This window comes from Musa acuminata, chromosome BXJ2-4, assembly GCF_036884655.1.
Source record: "Musa acuminata AAA Group cultivar baxijiao chromosome BXJ2-4, Cavendish_Baxijiao_AAA, whole genome shotgun sequence".
NCBI lineage: Eukaryota > Viridiplantae > Streptophyta > Magnoliopsida > Zingiberales > Musaceae > Musa > Musa acuminata.
Genome location: NC_088341.1, coordinates 41,508,038 through 41,527,177, shown reverse-complemented (window position 1 = coordinate 41,527,177; position 19,140 = coordinate 41,508,038). Strand labels below are relative to the sequence as shown.

The window sequence follows — 19,140 nt, the reverse complement described above, 5'->3', positions numbered from 1 at the left end:
ATATCAGTTACCCAAAAAAAGTCAAATAAAAATATTATAATAGTTTAAAACTGATAAAAAAAAATAAAAATAAAAAAATGGTGAAAATTTAAATTAAAGATATTTTTTGCAAAAAAAATAAAATAAAATAGAAGTACTAATTAAAAAATAATCTAAAATATGAGTATTTTTTAGAAAAAACATCCTGTGTTGATCGCATGATATTACTTGTACGCCCTCTGTTGTAGTGAATTGACTTAATATTCTCATTGTAAAGTCAACTGCCATAAGGACAACTCCACTCTCTCATTCACATAGTTCAAATTATTTGGATAGGGTGGCACTTGCTAATGTTGATACCACAATGATTGTGATTACAACAATGAACATGTGTTTTCTTTTTTTCTGCATTTGTTATTATCATCAAAAATGACAATTGCTAAAAATCATATCACTCATTATGAAATAAATAAATTAATAATTTATTTAAATAATAAATTTTTAACTTATTCATGTGATTAAGAAAATTAATTTAATCATACAACATAAATAAGAAAATTAATAATTTAAATAAAAATAGTAAATTATTTATGATAATTTAATTTATATTAAGATAGAAGAATTATCGGTGATTACATATGTGCAAAGAGACATATTGCCTAGATAATATATTACCTAATACATTAACATTAACACTGTGAATTTTCTAGTACTCTTGGACTATGAGCTGGGCCCATGGTGGGCCACACGGTGCTCCTACCATTTGATTTGGTAGGGCGAGTGAAGGAAATCGAGTCACACAACCACCGTGCTATCGTCGCATGATTATCTCCGAGATTTACTGGTCTTCTGTAATCACCATGAAGAAGCAAATAGTTATTTCGTAGCATTTGCAAGCTTAATTCTTGCCGTATGATGATTCCCTGTGGGACGCCACGGTGGTTCCATCTAACTCTCTTCCTCGACACGCCAAAGGCAACGGAAGAACACGAAGAAGGCACTCTGATGGGCCATTCTCAAACAAACTTGATCTGATGCTGTGCTTGCCTGCATGTGTGATGATAAGCATACAGCGTACAGCAACAGCAACAATCATCATTGTTATCATTATAACCCCCTCAGACCCAACGTTGCGGGATCTTTTATGAACCATCAATTATAATATAATGAAAATAAATGATTGATGTTTGACCGAATCATCGTTTTGTTTTCATGGCGTTATTGTATCTGCAGAACAGCTTCAGATTTTTCAGACCTTTGGAACAAGATTTTCGATACCTTTTTTATATTATATTATATTATATATATATATATATATATATATATATATATATATATATATATATATATATATATATATATATATATATATTCCACGTACAAAGTGTGGGGTATTGTGGGAATCCTGAAGAAGACAGGGAGGGCATTCCCGGAGCGATACTGACTTCCAAGAATATCCGGCTTCCCAGAAGGAAAGGACCAAACTGCCCCTTGGAGATGATGAGGTCATTTAAACGGTCGAGTTTTAGTTCGAGGAGGAAGTTGCTCGATGCGCGAAATGTGGAGTCAAAGGAAGCAAAGGAAACAGTCGCCAGAAACACTCCCGCCACAGAAAAGAGGAGAAAGAAGTGGAGAGAAAGAGGGAGAGGAAGTTTGGAAGATTCGTGCAGTTAGATGCAGGCGCAGAATAAGTTGGAGTGACGGTGGGAGAGGAACAGAAACAGCGATATAGAGAGAGGGAGGGAGGGCTGAGGGGAAGGGTGGGGGAAGCAACAATGGCACAACGAGAAAGCAGAGGAGAAGAGGAGGAGGTCAAGCTATCGAGCAAGGAGGAGGAGACAGCAGAGGCGATTGCGGGGTTCAAGTTTAATGTCCACGCGCCGGAGTTCGTACCGAGGTCGCAGCTGCAGGCCGCGCCGGCCCTGTCGGCCGGCTGCTTCTGCCCTTACCTCCAGTTCTTCGGGAACGGAGGCGGCGGCGCGGCGCTGGGGCCGGAGTGGTTCTACTTTACGGAGCAAGAGCCTGTCCACTTCATGCCGGATTTCCACGGGAAGATTGCTGGCCATTCGAAGAGCAACAGCGACATGATTCAGAAGATCGTCAAGCAGGTCTCTTTCTTGCTGCTGATTCTGATCCCTCTTCGCCACCCATCTCTTGCATGTGTTCTTTGACTGAATCTATTCCGCATCCAGGTGGAGTACCAATTCAGTGATACTAATCTGGTTGCCAATGATTTCCTAATGAAGATCATGAACAAAGATCCCGAGGGTTATGGTAAGCAAAATGATGCTCCTTTGCCGGCGCAATTATGGATCTGATTACAGTGTCTTGATGACGGCAATCACATGTCCTCTTGTCTCCAGTTCCGATGTCAGTGGTTGCGTCCTGGAAAAAGATCAAGTGTCTCGGCGCAAACAACCACATGCTGGCGAAAGCACTTCGGACCTCGACGAAGCTTGTGAGTGCTTCCTCCATTCCCCATGTCCGCTCCACCACATGCCATCGGAAGAAACCTTTGTCATCACGCACGTTTTGCAGGTTCTTAGCGAGGACGGCAAGAAGATCAAGCGTAAACAAGTCTTCACGGAACGAGACAAGGAGGAACTGCAGGTGAGTTCATAAGACACGACAGATGAAGGAAGCAGTTCGATCTATACATCTCTGTTACGTGATTGATATGTGGCTTTCACTGTTGTAGTCTCGCACTGTTGTGGTGGAAAACCTGCCCGAGGATTACTCACGTCAGAACCTGGAAAAGATGTTCAGTGTTGTTGGGAGGTCAAATGCTTGCGTTTTTATCCCTATCGATTGCGCAAACAGGAAAAGAAAAAGAGTTGCATTAACAGCTTATAAATGTTATTTTTCTTGATTTCTGAACAGTGTGAAGAACATCCGAATATGCCATCCTCAAGAACCCAATTCTGCAAGAAGCACGAAAAGCGATTTGCTAATCAGCAACAAGGTTCGTTGTCGCTCATATTTATAATGAAAACTAAGTTGAATCATAGACTTTCTCATCATCAAACTTCTGCTACTAGTGCTTAATTTTCGATTTGAATCTTGCAATTTACTTGCTTGAAGCTGCATGCGCTGGTGGAGTACGAGACCACAGAGCAAGCCGAGAAGGCTGTAAGTCGAATTAACGACCTCTTATGTCTGACACCTTCGAACTCCTTACCGAGAGCAAATCTCATTGTCGTTGTGCAGGTCGAGAAGCTAAACGATGAAAGGAACTGGAGAAAAGGCCTTCGAGTTCGAACCATGCTAAGATGCTCGGTAACTTGATCTATTTTTTGCCTCGGCATTCGTTAGATTAATGAATCTGATTCTACCCATCCTGAGCTTTTCTTTTGCTTCCTCGCTAGCCAAAATCTGTGATAAGAGGCAACCATTTCGAATTGTACTCCGAGGATGACCAATCTCCTTCTTCTCAAACCTTAGGCTCTCCTCGCATCGAACAACTACTCGACCACAATGTAAGTCCAGATCTCCAGCTTCCGTGATCATGTCTTCGCCAGACTCATGTCCCATGTCTTTACAGAATGAAGATAACCAGAGTGGTCCGAGGAAAGCGTGGGGGAGGGGACGAGTCAAGCCACACGGACTACTTGCTCCGAATCTAAGTGGGCGTGGCTTGCTGACCCAGGCTCCACAGATCGGTGGGGCACTCGGCCATGGAGGAGAAGCGTCAAGCAAGCAGACTCCGCAGGGGCCAAGAATGCCCGACGGAACGCGTGGGTTCACCATGGGTCGGGGGAAGCCGCTCAGCCCTGTTCTGGGACGCTCACCGACTCCAGCCGCAGCTCTTGCCACCGTCCACCTGTGAACCAGAGACTGATTGCCATCAAGAACATGCAACTTTCTTCAGAGCATTGGCGAAGGTACTCTGTTGTAATAATTACCTCTTTAGGGTAGTCTGAAGTGATGCTGTACTTCTATCTTTTCCCACTACCTAAGCTGCTCGTTCTACTTTGTTTCGTTCCTGCAATAACCATTCATTTGTATTATGTACTGCTCTTTCGGCTAGACTCGAATAAATTTGCACTTGTACTGTGATTGCGCAAATCAAATCAGCATGTTGAGCTTCAATTTTTCTATGATAAGAAAATATGTGACTCCGCATGACATGATTCAGAAGATCGACAACATTATCAGTATCAGAGCTCCGAAATGAGCCATCTGATGCTTGATTACAGGAATTAAGTTTGTGTCAATTGGAGGAACCACTATACTACATTATCAATCACTTGGCCACACACATAATCAAACATGCACCACACACAGATTGCACCTTGTGAGAAAAAGCTGCGCCTCGACATTCTATGACTCGGTTATCCACACAGAGACGACAGAGGTGTTTTCCCACGCCAACACAACGAGAACAGCAACTGAGAGGGCGACCGCAACAATTGTTCTTGAAGGCTTCTTCGCCCAAGCACCTCCTGCACCTGTATTCAAAGTCATTATTTTAGCCTTCCGTTACAAGATCGAAGTCATCCTTTAAGTTGTGCGGCGTTTGATCGTTACCTTGCATGATGCCTGAGGACGACGGCGGTAACGCTGGTGGCTGGCTCGTGCACTGCACCAGCCTGTATACTGGGTTATTGCTCGTGCACTCCGCCATTCCCATCGCAAACATCCGAAGCGAGGTGGCTGCCTCGGCGGCCAGCCGATTCATCGGCTGTGTCAACGACCGGTTGAAGCGCTCAGGCTCGGTCACGTTTATATGGATCGAGCGTGCTCACGTACTGCTCAGAGAAATCTAAGATGGAGAAGAAGTCTCTGTTAACCACCCGGAGGAAGCAATCAGGATACCAAACTTGGTCTCGGGCGACGATGGCGGCCACAGCAGTAAGTCAGGTTCGGCATGTAACGAAGCCGAAAACCCGATCCCTGCTCTCGCCGGCTGTGCCGTTGAGGAAGCCCTCTTCCACAGCAACGTCACTTCTCGGTTGGTGGCGTTGATGCTCAAGTTGGTGTTTGAGAGCACGCATGTGGCGCTCCAAAAGTCGGGATAACTGCTTGAGAGGCGAAGCTGGGTGAGAAGATGAGCGAGGAAGAGAAGCAGCAGCAGTTTGCGATGGATGAGATCCATGTGTAGGGCTGTCACCTGGGCACATCCATGTTTAATGTGCTGTGCTCCGCCGCAATTTTGATGGTCAACGTTTCTTTTGTGTTAGAAAAGTCAAAACCTTCACGTAGTTCATGGAAGTCGTCCAAGAACAGGGCACTTGGTAACTTAAAACGTTGACTGTTCTCGTCCACAGCCAGATCGATCTACTTGCCGAATGCACAAAAGAGAGTCACATGAGTTATTCTGCAAAAACTACGCACGTAGAAAAGCTGTTTCGGGTCAAAATCATGTGGCAGCAGAAGTCAACGTATGGGATCTATATTGAGAAGTGGCATATCAGATGTGAAGTCCACCGAAGCCATCCACAGGGAATTGACCATTCTGGAGTGAACAGCCAACAGGATTGTTTCGTCAACGGATTCAACCACTTCATACATTAGTGAGAGTTTGATCGTCTAAGAGTTCATTTCTCCAAGGAATATATCGATATATAAACCCGTGCTAACTTCTCTTCTGAAGAGAAGAATGGATTCGTTCCAGGGAGTCATGCATCTCTTCAGAGTACCATCAAAGATTTGAGGTTGGTGTCCATTCGAATCACAAACTCATGGACCTCTACCTTTCTCACTCTTTGCTTAGCACCCTCAAAGTATCCATCACATGTTCTCCCTTCCCTCTTTCTTCAAAGCATCGATGGATTCCAGATCAATGCCATTCAGTCTGGATGTTATTGGCTCCTTAGGTTTTGCTGTGCCACAAGTAGGATGGTCTGAATAGATCAACAGGTAGCTGCTATCTAGGATAGAAGGGGCTCCTCCTTGTCCTCCCATTTATCTAATCTCTTCTTAGCTTCTTCCACCTGCAACACAGAAAACATCAGAACCTTCTCTTCTAAATTGCTAACATAAATAACATGAGATCATTCATCTTCTCCTATCATTTAAATCTATTTGTCATTTAGCCATAGAACATCACAGTTTTGATTCTGCATTCTATCCTCGCCTGGATGGAATTATTCTGATATACGCGAAGATGGATTATAAAAAAGACTCATTGTGAAATATCAGTTCATATCTCTTGCTCAATCATGTAGGAGAAGCTTATCATCATGACAAGAATCATCATCCTGTATATAACTTGATATCTTATTAATCAATGAGCCTCAAATTACTATCTGATTGCTTTTCTCACAAAGAACATGGGATCATCAACCGGTATCAATCAAATGTTTGGGATAGCCATTGGCTGGAAAGGAGATTAAATGCAATAAACTTGAGATTACCTCTTTGTTCCAATCGGTTCGGAAAGTGGCCACCAGTAAAATAAGTGTCTGGATGACTGTTCCAGCTATCAACCCGCACCATATTCCCTGCACATTAATGACTTGTGTCACCTACGTTTACCATCAGGAGGTCACGAAAATGCATGCTCGTGTCTAAGCGTTTACCTTCACTCCCAAGCCAAATTTGAAGCCAAGGAGACAACCTGCTGGCACACCAACTATGTAGTAGCAGCCAACATTGACGTATGCCACAAATGCTTGCCATCCACAGCCAACAGCAACACCTTCAGTTACGTAGATCACGCTTATTACAGAATTCATACAAATGGACTGATGCTACAGTTGCTTGACTTCCGATGTCTGTTTGTCTCTGTAGCTATTAGCTAATGAGATCGATGCACTTAAAAGTGGCAATTGGTGTAGGATCTGATGATGAGAGTTTGAACCCACAAATCTACCTCAGCTGCTTCATGGTGCATCGGCTTAATAGGAGTGATGATTACTGGTACCTGATAAGACAGGCTGTATGCCATTGAGGACGATGGCGGCGGCGAGCAAAGGACAGAGATCAGAGACGGCACGAGCGACCGTCTCGCCTTCAGTGAAGATATAGCTGATGTAGTTCCGAAGGCAGAGGACGATCATCGCCGCCACGACGGATACCGCGAAAGACACCGCCGTGACGACCACCACCGAGAACGCCGCCGACTTGGGATTCCCGGCACCCAGCTCATTGCTTACGCGCACGCTGTGGGAAGTAGAAACAAGCTTCAGAGGACGCAGTGCGATTACAAATCCGTTTTGATCATAGAGCGAGAGAGACATGGTGACGACTGACCTTGCAGCGGCGTTGAATCCGACTGAGATCATAAATGTCCCAGTATTGATGCCCATACTGCACCAACAAGCAGCACAGAAAAATCCAATACTAGTAAATCAAATCTAACATATAAAGCATGTCACCCGGAGAACGCTATGCGATTTGGATTCTGTGCATCCGAGTTGAGGTATCAGGTGGTGCATGCCACTAAAACTGGAAGAGGACGATACAAATGGTAAGAAGGCATTGAAGACTAGTCCTCACCACACGGAGAGGGAATCAAGGGCCAACGCCGGGTCCTTCAGCAGCCCAGTAATGAGCATCAGGATCTGGTAGTACCACGTCTCCAAGCACGGCATCACGGCGGAGGCCGTGGTCAACCGGAAGAACCCCGGCAGCCCCGAGAAGGCTTGCCAGGTGAACCCGGTCCACGTGGAGCGGCACAGCCGGCTGGTGACGATGTACACGAACTGTGCCCCTACGATGATGCACCAAGACAGGCTCAGCACCAGCGAGGCGCCCAGCAGCCCCAGCCCGACTTTGTACACCACTACCCAGCTCAGCAGCAGGTGCACCACCAGCGTCGCGGCCGAGATGTAGGCGCTCGGCGCCACGATGCTCTGTGCCTGCAGAAACTTCTGAATCGGGAAGTTGGCGGCGTATGCAAAGATCTGCGGGATCAGCCCGTAGACGAAGACCGACGCCGCCCTGGCGATGTCCCGCGACTCCCCCAGCAGCACCAGGATCGGCCGCGACAAGGCGTAGATCACCGCAAGTGGCACGCCGGTGGCCATGAGCAGCACCGTCGACCGCTGGAGGGATACTCCGAGCATCTCGTACTTGTGGGCGCCGTACGCCTGCCCGCACAGCGTTTCCACGGCACTCCCCATCCCTAGCTGCGGACAGTCAATGCGATCTTCATGCGTTATTTGCCACACGACCTCAGATAGCTTAGTAGTTACCATGATGCCATAGGCGAAGATTTGGATGCCGGTGTTGCCGAGGGAGGCGGCGGCGAGCTCGACGTTGCCGAGGTGACCGGAGAAGATCTGGGTGGACATGGACATGACGAAGTTGATTAGGTACACAATTATGGCCGGCGCCGCGAGGGAGAGGAGCAGCCTCATCTCGATCAGGGAGGCAAGCCCGACGCGGCGGAGCCAAGGGATGGAGGTGTCCGTTCAGTATGCTCTCCAGTTTCCCGCTGGTCCCGTGAGCTTTGCCGTCGGCGGCCACGGGAGGCAGCGACGTCGATGCCTGCAGGGGCAGGCCGTGGCCATCGTCGTGGGCGGGGAATAAGAGAGGCGAGGAGAGCTCCTCCCGGGGAGCACTTGACCCCATCCCGTGTAGCCGTTGTGCTCTGGGAGAGTGAAGCGGGGGTGAAGAAGATGGGGTCTTGCTCTATTCATACGAGGCCATGAGTGCAACCAGCGAGACACAGAGATAAATGACTCGAGGAATCCAAAAAGGTGCTGCACTCAAAGCGTTGCATAAGGCTGTCAACTCTGGTATCGTCGAAATCACTTTCTCAGCTACTTGTCAACGAGAGAGATGGTCACCACCTCGTCCGCACAGTCGTTAATGGTGGTTTTGACTAATACTTAATAGAGTCGATCAAATTACGAGACAACAAAGACACCTTATCATACAAAGAATTTGAAGTACACATAGAATATTATTAATTTGGATATATTCTTCACTCATATTCCTTCTTTCATTAATTTTTTGCAATCCTATGTTTTTCCGATCCATGCATTCAATTGAATTGCTGCAAAGTTGGTGTATTATTGACTCCAGCTTGAGCCTATCCTTTATGATAGTGTCATGATAACTTACAGTAATCTTCTTTATTGTAGATTATGGTCCAAGTCACAACTAACACCCCTGTGTTGTTATTGTTTGTGTTGGAAAAAAAGAAGAAGAGATTTTCATAATCAAATAATATATAATTTACACATCAAATATATTATTACTAATTTAATTAATATATATATATATATATAAATCAAAATTAATGATAAAATATAAAATAAATCACGATATAAGATTTACGTAAAAAAAAATTGCAATATAAAGGGAAAGCAAAACTGGATTAGAATATCTTTAGTCATAAAATAATGAGATTACAAAATTCTTTTTCTCTTAATCGAATAAAATATAATTTAATATTAAGTAGATTATAAATAATTTAAGTAGTACAGATCAATCAGATTAATCATAAAATATTAAATAAATCAGGAGACAAAATTTATGTAAAAAAATTCTTCAACATAAAGGAAATAAATCTATGAGCAAAATCAGATTAATTTTTCATCATAGAATAGTGAAATTACAAATTTTACTCTCTCTAGATCAATGGGATGATATCAAATACTATATGAAAAATAGATTTCAAGAAATAAAAAAATCAGATGGAAAAAAGATTTCAAAGATATTCATTAATCAATTCAGATATATAAATCAACATATCAAATTTTACTAATCAATCATCAAATATTTTTGCTCTTTTATTTTTTCTTCACTTAACCCATATAAGATTAAAATTAAAATTTTAAATTAATCTCATATGTCCCATCACTAAATCCCTGTATTTCTGGATATTTTCCTCATCACAATGTGCAGAATCTTTTATGTCATTGAGAAGATAGCAGAATGCAAACAAAGTAAAACATAAAGGACAAAATGATACAAATAAAAAAGATACCAAGTATTTGATGTGCAAATGATCCAACATAATGGCCGATAAAGTACACTTTCTGATTTGAGAGCCAAACAAAGTCTTGCTTTTAGCTTCGACAAGATGTGGAGAACAGTGAAAAGTACTTGTATCATATGCACCTCCTTCAGTCCATACTATTCGGGCAGCTATCCATGAAAATGATGCTTGAGAAGGCAAATGATATAAGTCTTACAATCTTTGTGAAATTTATGTAACATTTTTATGATAATTTTCTGTTGCCACTTTATGCCATGTTAAAATACTGAATTGATAAATAATGCTTTGCAAGTTTATCTAGGAAACATTTTTCATCTTAAATCCACCTTGTATAAAGTATTTAATGTCTTTTATTTTACTAAACCATGATATGTAGGTCAAAAAATTAACCTTTATAGTCGTATAGTTAATGATTAAGCCTCTTTATCATATTACAAAATGATTTTATCTCTAAAAATGACATTATTTTTCTATTATATATATATATATATATATATATATATATATATATATATATACTCCTCTACGTCATCACACACACTCTCTGTCTCTCTGCCATAGAAGCTACGACTTGATGGGGCGATCGGCCGGCCGGATGCAATTCCCGAAAGGCGCCGTTCTGGCGATCCGCTCTGCCATAACGATAACCCCTAGACTGGCCCACCACCACGGCGGAAGGCGGCGTGGCTCCGCCGCTCCGATCCTGTGGTGGAAGCTCCACGACGCGGTCCGATTGGTGAAGACGCCAGAGCAAGCCGGCGCTCGTGGAAAGAGTCATCAGGAGAAGGAGTGTGAAGTGGGAAAACCGGAGGGCGCCTTCTCAGCGACGAAGCTCGCGGCGGCGTTGTGGCATTTGCAGCAGGTGGCGGGAGTTAAAGGCAGCGGACGACGAGGGAGGGGCGGTCGGCTTGGGTTCAAGGTAGGACCGCAACGCATCCTTTCTTGGGAAACATATATTATCGATTGATCTTTAACCTAGAATTCGATACTTTAGCTGAGATTTCCGTGTGATGAAAACCGAAAATGCTGAATGCTTCAGGATCGTCCTTCAAGAATCTTTATCATGGAAATGGGATTTTTTTTCCCATGTCTTTTCCTCGATCTTTCCCTCTGGATTTTGCGCAGCATTAGTCTAATTTTCGAAAGGTTCGTCCTAAAAATCGCTCTTTTTTACCTACAGTTTACAGGTGGAGAAACTAGGAATGATTAGATATCCTCTTTTTTCTTCACAGAGAAGAATAATTCCCCCAAATTGTGAATCATTTACCCTCGATGGGGGGATATCCCACTTCAATTTATTAGATATTTGATGTTATAATGGATCGATTTGGAGAATGCTCATTTAATTTGATCAAATCCTAATTCGTGTTTTTCGAGGGATTCTACTCTGCAGAAATTAATATTCTGTATTCAATTAGGTATATCTGTTCATTCTGATATGGCATCCTTTTTATTTGTTTTATCTGACAGCAGCTTGAATCTTGGGGCAAGTTTCACAATTTTGCATTGGAGAGGGCAACAAAATGGGATATTGGGTGCTTAATACCTGTGCGTGAGACTTGTCATAATCATGGTCACCAGAAACTTGTCAATACTCGGCTGAACACTGCTTCTGTCACTTCTTCTCTGTGGGAAGAGCTCGAGCAGGCTCATCTCTACCTTGATGAGCTTCAAAATGAGAGACAGTCAGCGAGGCAAAAGCTGTGTTGCTTCATGAGGAAGCCTTGGGAGGAAAAGGCTTCATGGCAGATCAGTAAGCATGAGAAAGTTCGGGACATAATAGCAGCCATCAAGGATGACCTCAACAGAGAGAGGAGAAGCCGGAAGAGGATGGAGATTATGAGCTCCAAGCTGGTGAGTGAGCTTACCGAGGCCAAGTTATCGGCAAAGCAGTACTTGCAGAACTATGAGAAGGAGAGGAAGGAACGTGAGCTTATCCAGGAGGTGTGCAACAAGCTTGCAAAAGAGATCGGAGACAACAAAGCTGAAGTAGAATCTTTGAAGAGGGAATCAACAAAACTCCGAGAGGAATTGGATGAAGAGAGAAACACGTTGCAGATGGCAGACGTTTGGCGTGAAGAGAGGGTACAAATGAAGCTGGTAGATACAAAACTTATGCTCGAGGAGAGACACTCGGAGTTGATTAAGCTTCAAGCTGATTTAGATGCTTTTCTCAGAGGACATGGCAGTACACGTGCAAATACATCAGTGCAGAAAGCTGATGTGCCCAGGGAAGCTGGGTTTGGGTAAAAGCTTCGGTATGAGATTACAGACTTTCTTGGCAGCGGTGTCGGCACCACATGGAAAACACCATCACAATCATGATGATGTCCCAATCAAAACCAACTCCCCTTCTTCTCCACGTGAATCAAAGCAAATAATTTGATTAGAGAGTTGAAATAAGATTCCAAAGCATAGTAAGAAGCCTATTAGAGGAGACAAGCCTAAGTAATGCGTGTAAGGAGCTGAGCTATGTGTCTGGATGCAGGTTAGATTCTGATTCCACCATAATGCATGACATTAGAATAACATTTAACAGCAATTTATTCTTTTTTTTTCAGGTGCTTCAGTTCTTTGAACAGATGGAAGATTGGATTAATCTTGAGCTACTTTTGTCTCAGATCTATGCCTCGTTGCAGTGGAACTACAGCCATAATTATCTATGGTCATCTTAGACTACAGTAGCATACAAGATTCATATAATTCATACAATTTTGACCAGGAAAGGTAACGCGAAGAAGAAGATACCATGACTTGAACTCGTTTATATTATAGGGGTGCGATTATTATCACATGAGGTCTCTCACGAGCCTTTGATCGGTGCGAGTCATGTCAACGTTGGCCCACCTCGAACGATCGATTTGTCGCCACTGATCATGGAGATGCCACATGTCTTATGATTTGTGTCCATGATTCGTAGTGAGCCCATCGATAACGATCGTAATTTCATTTTTTCTTGGGGTATACTCTAACGATGTTCTCAGATAAATCTTGGTCCGACCAATAGCAATTCCTGCCCCAGAACGTACCCACGTGCGCATGGGCCCACCACTTTCGGACAAGAGCTTAGACTGCTACGTCTAATGAGCTCCACCGAGAATGGACGAAATGAAACCAAGCCCCAAATGACGCGCTTCGGCCTATAAATAATAGCGGCGCCGGCAGTTCCTTCGCGACCGCGTGGTTCTTACGACGGACGATCCTCCCTCCCTCACTGCGCGTACCCTTGGGCGGCGGCGGCGACTATGGCCAAGGGGCGCAGGCGCGGGGCGGAGCGGCTCCTCGGCCCCACCGCCCGTTGCGATGGCGGAGGCGCCGCCGATCTTCCCGACCTCTCCGAGGACGACGTCTGGCCCGCCGTCCTCACCGCCGCCGACGATCACCCGGCCTTCTCCGCCGCCGTGGACGACGGCGACCACCACGATATGGGCCGGCCCGGGACGGGCCTCACCGGCGCCCGCCGCTGGGCCGATCGGCACGTCGGCGGGCTCTCCCTGGCATTGGAGGACGCGTACCCAGGGGCGCCGGCCCCCCATCCGCCATACGAGCGGCACAGCGTGGTGGCGGCGGCGGCTTCGGCTCCCGTGGACGTGCCAGTGTGGCCGTGGGCGCTCCGGACCCGCTCTGGAGGGCCGTCACCGGAGCGGGAGGAGGAAGACGCGGATGGGGAGTGGCTGCCGCCGCACGAGTACTTGGCCAGGGCGCACGGGAGGTGCCTGGCGACGTCGGTGCTGGAAGGCGCGGGGAGGACCCTCAAAGGCCGCGACATGAGCCGGGTTCGCGACGCAGTTTGGAGCCAGACCGGCTTCTCCGGTTGAACCTGTAATCCGTCCACCCGAGCCGTCCCGACTTTTGAAGCACTCCTTTCCTCTCTCTTTACAACACCCCCCCTTCTTTTTTCCTTTTCCCAAAAACAAGCAAACATAAAAAAAGTGAGATTATTGATGTGTGTTGGAACTGTGACTTGGCCATGCGCCTGTTGTCGAATAATGATAATAAAATAGTTCACAGCAATTAGATCGATAGCGAGAGAGAGAGAGAGAGAGAGAGAGAGAGAGAGAGAGAGAGAGAGAGAGAGAAGCTGGTCGAAAATGGGGGAAGAGCCGTGGCAAAGTGGCACACTAGGTGGTGGGTAGTACTGTGAGTGTGTGGACTTCACAGAGGGAGGGGGGAATAAAGTGCGTGCAATAATTGAGGGGGGCTGGCGCTTGAAGCTGTGATGCAGCTGAGAACACCTGGCACCGCCACTCGACGACACACATGTCGCGTTTTGGGTGCACGACAAACAACTTGGATGGAAAAGGACCAGCGTCGTCACTCGTCGGTTCCTTTTCGCAGAGAGAGACGTCTGGTGTTGGCACTACGGTGAATGCGAGTGCGCGAGTGAGCGAGCACAAAGGAGGGACGTTCTCGGAAGCTACCCCACCTTGTCGTCCCTTAGCTAATCGTTCATGCACTTGGCGTGGCAGTCTACTATTTCATCCTTTGCCTTGTGCATAGCCACGATCGAGTCAACTTTGTCGTGCAATATACAGGCACCATCTTACGTATACAGGTTTATTTTAACATGATTACCATGCTTAGCATAATAATGTTGACTTATCTTAATATGAAATCGATGGATAGAACGGGCTTTGGGTGTTGGGCTCGTATGAGTTGGCCCATTAGAAATCCAAATTTATAGTTCTGGTCTGAGCCCATTGGAGGACTTCTGTACCTAAATCCGTAAAGATCTGTCCGTTCATCTTTAAGATCCATCACACATGCTTGATTAAGTATTAGTCGTTCAAATAAACCCTCCAATAATTTTGTCCCAATTCTTCTTGGAAAATTCGAATTCTGAATATATATATATATATAAACAAATAATAATATTCAAGAAAGCACAAAAGAGAAATATTCATAAAGCGACAGCGGAGGTCTCTTCGCTCTTCAAATTTCCCCAAGAAACCCAAGAGCGAGCGCGAGGAAGAGGCTACCGCGGCCAATCAGCCACCCAATCTCGCTTTCTTTTTATCGCTCTCCCGCTCGCCCCGCTTCTTGATCGTTGTTTTGTTGCCGAATTAGAGATTTGGGTTGATCCTCAATTAGATGGACTGAGATGATCTTTCGTTTTGTGGTGGATGATTTGAGGTAGGATTTAGGGTGATCTTTGGTTTTCTGTTGGATGATCTGGCGACGTACGCTTTGCGTGCGTTCATGGCAGGCAAAAGATTTGTGGTTCACGATTTCTGTGTTTTTTTATGGGACCTTTTCAGTCTGGTTTTCGGTACAGCTCCGCAGAAATCTTGATTCTTGAATAAGGGAAACCGTAGGTTTTATACCTGTTGCTTAGAAAGAATGTGCAAGAACAGATAGAAATAAGGGAAAGAAAGAGGACAGCAGCAATGTGATGAAGGAAGGAAGGAATCGAAGAGGATGGAGAAAAGGCATCATGCGCATCACACAAAAAGATGAACTCCGCTTTCAAGAACTCATTTCGTCATGCAACTTGGATTCGAAGAATTGATTCCTTATGACTTGATAACTTTCCTTATCCATTCTAAACTCGAAATAGAGTTCATCAGATGAAATGGGATTCTTGATCCAATTCTGAACCAGACAATGACATTTCTTGAAAGTGTTTGTTGGTCGCCTAATTTTTATATTTTTTGCATTACTTTGTTTTCTTTTAGAAGACCTATGCATTTTATTGCTTAGTTTTGCTTTTCCATTTAAACGACAGGATATGAGGGGGAACAAAGCCTAGCAGCATTAGAGAATGCCAACATATGCATAAGTTGCTGATGGATCTAAAGTTGAAATTTATGATATTAGGAATTCCTTTTCTTGTATGTATGTTCTCTTTTATGTTGCTTTCTCTTCAATTTTTTTTGGATGAACTTATGCATTTAAATTACAGTTGATGAAGAGGACCTTCGAAAATTATGGGCAAAATGTATGTGCTCATTTCTGCAAGAGTTAAATGATGCTGCTGGAGTCAAGTTCATTTATGAGTCTCCAGAAAACTTAATCGAGAAATTTTTTACTGAATTTGCTTCAGTAATAACAAACAGGTACGCTATTAAGATTCAATTCATTATGAATACATGAATAGTTGAATCAGTCCCTCACGACACATTTTTATTTGTTAGATTTTGACTTTCTTTAAGTGATCAGATCATTGGAAGATGTTCCCAGTGTTATCAGATATCAGAATTTAGTATTTTATTTATGCTAATCATGGCAATGCATGTTCTTTTTAGCAAGCATTGATATTCAAGTTGAACATTTTTGTCCTTGTGTTCAGCCTTTTCTTTTCTAGCTGAACTTGCAGTTGCATCTTCTTCTCTTCTTTTCTCCTCTTCCTTTCCCTTATATATATATATATATATATATTTTTTTTTTTTTTTTTCTGATTTGTAATCTTGTGCCCATGGCTATGGTTTTTAGTTTGGCATGTCCCTTAATATGTATAAATTAGCGAAGGTTCTTTATGCTAGAAATTTGGTGCATTGACATGCTCTTGACAGGGTCTCGATAGGAATGCTGTATCAAGTCCATACACTTCGATGACATTAGTTAGCATGGATGTCCTAGTGCAATCCTTGTGTTGTGCGGGGTGCCTCTTAGGTTATCTTTCTATGCTTCATGGAAATTTGAAGTTTGAAGATTGCGTTGAATGGGGAGTAGACATTATGCCCTAATTGAATGTGAGGAAAGTATGTTCATCTAACACATGATAGCTAGTTCAAGTGGTGAATCAAAAATATTAAATTTATAATAAACATCAATAACTGACAAAAACATCTAAAATTTGGAGCCGTCTTCACTAATGGGGGATGTGAAACTAAAAGATGGACGAAGTATTGATGTTTAAAAAGGTTTTGAGTGAAGGGCACCTTGTTGGCCCATAATTGGTGGTTCAATTGTTAGTTTACTAGTTTAAATTAAACACGTGGACTAAGAACCTGGCACCCTTGTAAATGTTTACTTGTAAGTAGATGTTTATTGTTTGTATAAGGTGGTTCTTCTTAGTATTGAGTGCTTGCAACTATGAATTAGGTGAAGATATGCCACATAATTTTAAGCTGTAAATGTACATAAAACTGCATACAACAGCCACAAAAATAGTCTGTGAGGGCCCAGTTGTTTGGGCTTGGTTGCATGGATTCTTTTCATGCCATTAAGATCCTTTTGGAGCAACATCACAAATCAAACCAATGTTATTGAGCTGATTGGATCTGATTTGTATCCCTGCCCAAGTCAAGTCAAGGGCCAATCATTTATAGAAGATGAAAACTAGGAGTACTTACAGAAATTCGAGATGCATGCTTCCAGCTTTTATATTGGGACATCAGTTTGTCTCTGAAATGCCTAGAGATGGAAACTGATTTCAAGGAGTCCTAATCAGGAAAGGAGTCAGGATCCAGCGGTCCAGTTACAAGTAGAAAAGAGGTCATTTGTCTGCCAAATACCTGAGCAACATGGTTATGTCCATTTCTATTCGGGAGCAATCTATTCATTTCATCCTTTATACCTTTTCTTTTTTGTTACTTCTGATTTACATCAATGTAACTGCAAGTGGCATTATTTTAATTCCTCTGAGTTAATATAGGTTTATGCATCCTGGTCATCTTATAAGCTACTCTCAATAGTTTAAACTAGACTCAAAATTGTGCTTGGTTAGTTGGTTCCATGTTGCCTTCTCTGTACAATCTTTTAATCATGATGGCCTTATTTGGTCAGTCTTAGCTGAAGCTATCTTCAAATTTTCTTGCAAGACAATCATGGAAACTCCATTAGTAAAGCATAATAGATCTGTAGGCTAGCAAATGTTATGTTGGTTGTTGCACACTCATATGGTCTCACAGGAATGGTCAGAATTAGTACAAAGGTAAAGCATAATGGCCTTATTTGTGCTTGGTTAGTTGGTTCCATGTTGCCTTTTCTGTACAATCTTTTAATCATGATGGCCTTATTTGGTCAGTCTTAGCTGATGCTATCTTCAAATTTTCTTGCAAGACAACCATGGAAACTCCATTAGTAAAGCATAATAGATCTGTAGGCTAACAAATGTTATGTTGGTTGTTGCACACTCATATGGTCTCACAGGAATGGTCAGAATTAGTACAAAGGTAACCTGAAAATTCTGTGATGGCTACAAACAAAGTCTGCTTTACTAAGAATCTGACATCTTAATCCTTCCTCATGTATTCTTTTTCATTGTAGAACTAAGCAATTTCTTCTTTCTAAATTTGATAGGAACACATCATAACTGAGTCAAAGCCTGATTTTTTTCCAGATGACGACCATGTTCACGGTACCTGGCCTGAGCTCGTAAATAGTTTTATGCCTTGACTAAAAGTTCAGTGGAATTATTAACATGGACGACTTATTCTAGTTAAAGTTGTCTCTTTTTGCTAATTTATGATGATTATAAAACCTTTTTCTGATTTCTGATCAGGCAATAAACATGAATGTCTTCTGACCTCCCATGATAATTAAAATTTTCTACAGGATCACAAGAATAATCAACTTTAATGTGACTGGCCCAGTTATGTACAAGCATACACCATATATAGTTCTTGTAACTATTGGCATCTGCTAGACGGAAGGAAGACTTTAAGGTTGTGATTTCTCTGGTCTTATGTTTCTTTAATTGTAATTTGAAGTAGTTATATACTTTTTGATTTATCATTTCTTTTCTGGTAGCATTTAACAAAAGCTCATATGCTCAGTGTGGATGAAGAAAACTGTTTTTAAGTCCTTCAAGCCTTATTCATGGTCTCAATTCCTTGAGGAACTAGAAAGTTCCTCTATGAAATATTACATCACGTTTATCAAACGAAATATGTAAGATCTTTAGCTTATTGTTCAGTTCTCATCATTTTGGTAGGGTAGAATCAAATGTCTTTGAATTTCCCTTCAGTCTTGAGATTAGTAAATCAGCTTAGCTAGTGACCGAGGCATAGACTTAAGTTTCATAGATAAAATTAGCATCGATATACAATTAGATAGATCATGGGATCTAGTACGTATTTAATGTGTTTACATGATATATTGAATGTTGTGTTGCATCTGATGCTGCAATTAATTAAAGAGAGATAATTTCTAGATAATGATGGCCTGACTCGATTGGCATATATCATCGCCATAGGTTTTCTTTTCATGTTAAGCCATGATAGATATACTGCTAGAATTGAACCTAATGCTTGTTCCCTGTCCTGCTACTAGGTTGATTGATTGATTGCATGCGTCTTTCCTGGTGATGTCTGTTTTGTCAATTT

At 43.0% G+C, this 19,140-nt stretch overlaps 3 protein-coding genes, 1 long non-coding RNA gene and 1 pseudogene across 4 annotated transcripts; 4 read left to right on the top strand and 1 right to left on the bottom strand.

Annotated features, from left to right (window-relative positions):
• Positions 1-1,747: 1,747 nt before the first annotated feature.
• LOC135609215 (la-related protein 6C-like) lies at positions 1,748-3,977 on the top strand. Its single transcript, XM_065102318.1, has 10 exons — positions 1,748-2,087; positions 2,172-2,253; positions 2,343-2,437; positions 2,518-2,589; positions 2,678-2,757; positions 2,860-2,941; positions 3,061-3,108; positions 3,187-3,255; positions 3,345-3,455; positions 3,521-3,977. The coding sequence occupies exons 1-10, from the start codon at positions 1,755-1,757 to the stop codon at positions 3,803-3,805; spliced, it is 1,257 nt and encodes a 418-aa protein (XP_064958390.1). The 5' UTR covers positions 1,748-1,754; the 3' UTR covers positions 3,806-3,977.
• Positions 3,978-5,716: 1,739 nt separating this feature from the next.
• Positions 5,717-8,563, bottom strand: LOC135609214 (protein DETOXIFICATION 40-like; annotated as a pseudogene).
• Positions 8,564-10,411: 1,848 nt separating this feature from the next.
• Positions 10,412-13,816, top strand: LOC135610942 (uncharacterized). The gene is made up of 3 exons (XM_065106053.1): positions 10,412-10,790; positions 11,345-12,359; positions 12,433-13,816. The coding sequence occupies exons 1-2, from the start codon at positions 10,446-10,448 to the stop codon at positions 12,119-12,121; spliced, it is 1,122 nt and encodes a 373-aa protein (XP_064962125.1). The 5' UTR covers positions 10,412-10,445; the 3' UTR covers positions 12,122-12,359; positions 12,433-13,816.
• On the top strand, positions 12,442-13,816 carry LOC135610943 (protein S40-6-like). The gene has a single exon (XM_065106054.1). The coding sequence runs from the start codon at positions 13,117-13,119 to the stop codon at positions 13,687-13,689; it is 573 nt and encodes a 190-aa protein (XP_064962126.1). The 5' UTR covers positions 12,442-13,116; the 3' UTR covers positions 13,690-13,816.
• A 726-nt stretch (positions 13,817-14,542) lies between these two features.
• LOC108952549 (uncharacterized) lies at positions 14,543-18,550 on the top strand. The gene is made up of 4 exons (XR_010486388.1): positions 14,543-15,702; positions 15,774-15,927; positions 18,116-18,173; positions 18,371-18,550. It is a non-coding gene; the product is annotated as an uncharacterized LOC108952549 (long non-coding RNA).
• Positions 18,551-19,140: the final 590 nt, after the last annotated feature.

Excerpts from the sequence above, each read along its gene's own strand:
- LOC135609215 (XM_065102318.1), top strand. The coding sequence starts at position 1,755 with ATGGCACAACGAGAAAGCAGAGGAGAAGAGGAGGAGGTCAAGCTATCG. Across the intron at positions 2,590-2,677 it reads GAGACAAGGAGGAACTGCAG|TCTCGCACTGTTGTGGTGGA; the intron begins GTGAGTTCATAA and ends TCACTGTTGTAG. Across the intron at positions 3,256-3,344 it reads GAACCATGCTAAGATGCTCG|CCAAAATCTGTGATAAGAGG; the intron begins GTAACTTGATCT and ends CTTCCTCGCTAG.
- LOC135610942 (XM_065106053.1), top strand. The coding sequence starts at position 10,446 with ATGGGGCGATCGGCCGGCCGGATGCAATTCCCGAAAGGCGCCGTTCTG. Across the intron at positions 10,791-11,344 it reads GCGGTCGGCTTGGGTTCAAG|CTTGAATCTTGGGGCAAGTT; the intron begins GTAGGACCGCAA and ends ATCTGACAGCAG.
- LOC135610943 (XM_065106054.1), top strand. The coding sequence starts at position 13,117 with ATGGCCAAGGGGCGCAGGCGCGGGGCGGAGCGGCTCCTCGGCCCCACC.